The following is a 2,514-nucleotide window of genomic DNA, read 5'->3' on the forward strand; positions in this document are numbered from 1 at the left end:
TATATCCCATATATTCAAATATTTGTGATTGCAACATTTTATTTTATTGTTACAAGAAAGTTTTTTACTACTGCTTTATTACGGTTTTACGTATGCGTCTTAATTTCTATTGCTGTTATTTATAAGAGAATATTATAAAAGCAGACTAATAATTAACACTTTGCAACTTGGTAAATCATATAATTATAAATATTAAGATATCATGTAAAAAAAAAGATTTCAACAATAATAATATATCCATAGGAATGTAGGATGTCTACATGATTACACGCCTATATTAAATAAAACTATAAATAGATCTTTACTAATTATCTTGTGCATTTTAAGAATTTTATAGAGCAAGATACAAGGAAGCTACCGATAAAAGATTGTTTTATTAATATAGCATAAAAGCAAAGATATTTAACAGCTTCCATAAGTGTTATAAATTTTTGTTAGCACAAGAATCTCTTATTGATATAAATAAAGAAATACAAGCTCTCTTGTCAAATCCAGTTGAGTCGAGAGGGAGAAACTTACTCGTTCTCAAAAGTTACCAAAACTTCGTCGTCAAAGACATCGGTGACAAAGGCCTGGAAAAAAAAAGTTAATACATGAAGAATGTAGCAAGAATCGTCTTTATAAGAATTAGAAGTGTTTAGCGAGTCGTACACGAGCCAGTTGAACGTAAAATCGCGAAACTCATCCGAGGGAGAGGAGGAGGGGGTAGAGAGGGGGGAATGCACGGAGGACTAAGATAGTGTCGCGATATCATTTTCTTTTTCCCAGGCATCGCCGACGAAGAAATTCCCGTGGGAAGGGACGGGAGGGACGCGAGTACTCTACGATGAATGCGGAACCGAGGGGAAAATATCACACACGCCCTGTCAAACGACGACGAGACATGGCGTCGGAGGAAGCCGCGTTACCCCTCTCGCGAAGAGATTTCCCGAGGACCGTGCATTCGCGAAGTACGGGCTCCCGTACGGCGTGATTACGATCGTATCGCGGCACGTGACACGGCCTATCTGACAGCCGACTCCTCGGCGTTCTCCCACGTATACTTTTCACAGAACGAACCTTATAATACGCTCCGTTTTCGCCGCATACTTCGACTGTGAGATCCTCCATCTTGCTTTTGTGTGACGGTTCGTGTGCCTCCTCTGCGGCAGGCATGCTCTGGAAGAGCGGGCGCTCGCACGAGTTTCGGGGGTCGTGCGAATTTTCTCTGTCCGCCAATCGCGCGACTCCCTTCCACGACGCCGAGGTGGTATTGGGCGGCCCCGATCAGTGCTACCAAATATCAAACTTAACGACACTACGCAGGAAAGTCCTAGTTGGATACTATAGGCTGTTATATATGAAATATCTAAATGCAGTGATATAATATAAAAATATTTTGATAATGAAATAATTAATGTATATATATTATGTATATATTGCTTAATATATAACATAACAGTATATCATTGTCGAGTTTTAATTCTTTAAAATGTTTATATTATCTTTTTATATTTAGGTAATTTCATGTGTAGCAGCCTTTAGTATGCATTAGCGAGTGATCGAATTCGCTATAATTTTTATTGTCACTAGCACCCAGAACAGAAATCCATACAAAAGAAGAGTTGGCAACATTGTTTTTAGTGTTACACTCACCGTTGCGAACACAGGTTAGAGAAATATGACTTCTCTTTCAATTTATTTAAATATTATCATACAGTGAGAGAAATCATATGTACAATTGTTTCACATTAAAGCTACATATTCTTTGCCTTTCAATTAATCTAATTATTATAAATATAGCTATATTTCTATATATAACATGCGTTTTGCTCCAAATTTTAAGCAGATGAATCCTGTATTACGATTGAGCCAATTCATTGCTAAAAGTCGACTCTATCCTCAACGAAATTTGTCGATACAAAAGGACGACAAAAATCGGACTGATGTTGCAAAGGATATTCCGATGGATGATTTGACAGAACCGACCAATTGCTGTATGTCGGGATGTGCGAATTGCGTATGGATTCAATATGCGGAGCGATTGAGTAGCGCAATAGAAGCAGTCAATGTGGATTTACAGAAGGCCATCTTGGAGAAAGTACAGGATCCTAACATGAGGGCGTTTCTTATGATGGAGCTGAGATGCCGAAAGTTGATAAAGTAGTGCGAGCACATCATTATTGATCATAATAGTAGTAACAAAAAATTTACCTCTGCACTAAAATTCAATTCTATTGGCCGAAGAATTTACAGATTAAAGTAAAGTGCAGTTGAGTTCGAAATATTTTGTATAGATTCAAATTTTATTGAATGATAAAGAATGTTTTCAATTGTATGTAAATATATGTAATATAATGTATTATAATATAATTGCGCGATATTATTAGTATATCGATATGTATATATAATTAAATAAATAAATAAAATAATAAAATGAAAAAAACATGAATAAAAATGAAATAATTAAAATAGATTAATATAAGATATAATAAAAGATAAAGATATAATTAATCGAAATGATAATTAATATAA

At 35.3% G+C, this 2,514-nt stretch overlaps 2 protein-coding genes across 2 annotated transcripts in view; one reads left to right on the plus strand and one right to left on the minus strand.

The window, feature by feature from the left end:
- LOC115237863 (synaptic functional regulator FMR1) overlaps positions 1 to 1,184 on the minus strand; it is a 12,927-nt gene extending 11,743 nt beyond the window's left edge. The window contains exons 1-2 of the mRNA XM_029811205.1: positions 1,060 to 1,184; positions 520 to 572 (exon numbers count right to left, since the gene is read on the minus strand). Coding sequence (XP_029667065.1) covers positions 520 to 572; positions 1,060 to 1,155 — 149 coding nt within the window. The 5' untranslated portion in view covers positions 1,156 to 1,184. The remainder of the gene's footprint in view (positions 1 to 519; positions 573 to 1,059) is intronic.
- Positions 1,185 to 1,567: 383 nt separating this feature from the next.
- Positions 1,568 to 2,206, plus strand: LOC115237877 (oxidoreductase-like domain-containing protein 1). Its single transcript, XM_029811237.1, has 2 exons — positions 1,568 to 1,649; positions 1,826 to 2,206. Exon 2 carries the CDS (start codon positions 1,829 to 1,831, stop codon positions 2,144 to 2,146), a length of 318 nt encoding a protein of 105 aa, XP_029667097.1. The 5' UTR covers positions 1,568 to 1,649; positions 1,826 to 1,828; the 3' UTR covers positions 2,147 to 2,206.
- The last annotated feature ends 308 nt before the right edge of the window (positions 2,207 to 2,514 follow it).

This window comes from Formica exsecta, unplaced genomic scaffold, assembly GCF_003651465.1.
Source record: "Formica exsecta isolate Colony F162 unplaced genomic scaffold, ASM365146v1 scaffold314, whole genome shotgun sequence".
In the NCBI taxonomy this organism is placed as follows: domain Eukaryota; kingdom Metazoa; phylum Arthropoda; class Insecta; order Hymenoptera; family Formicidae; genus Formica; species Formica exsecta.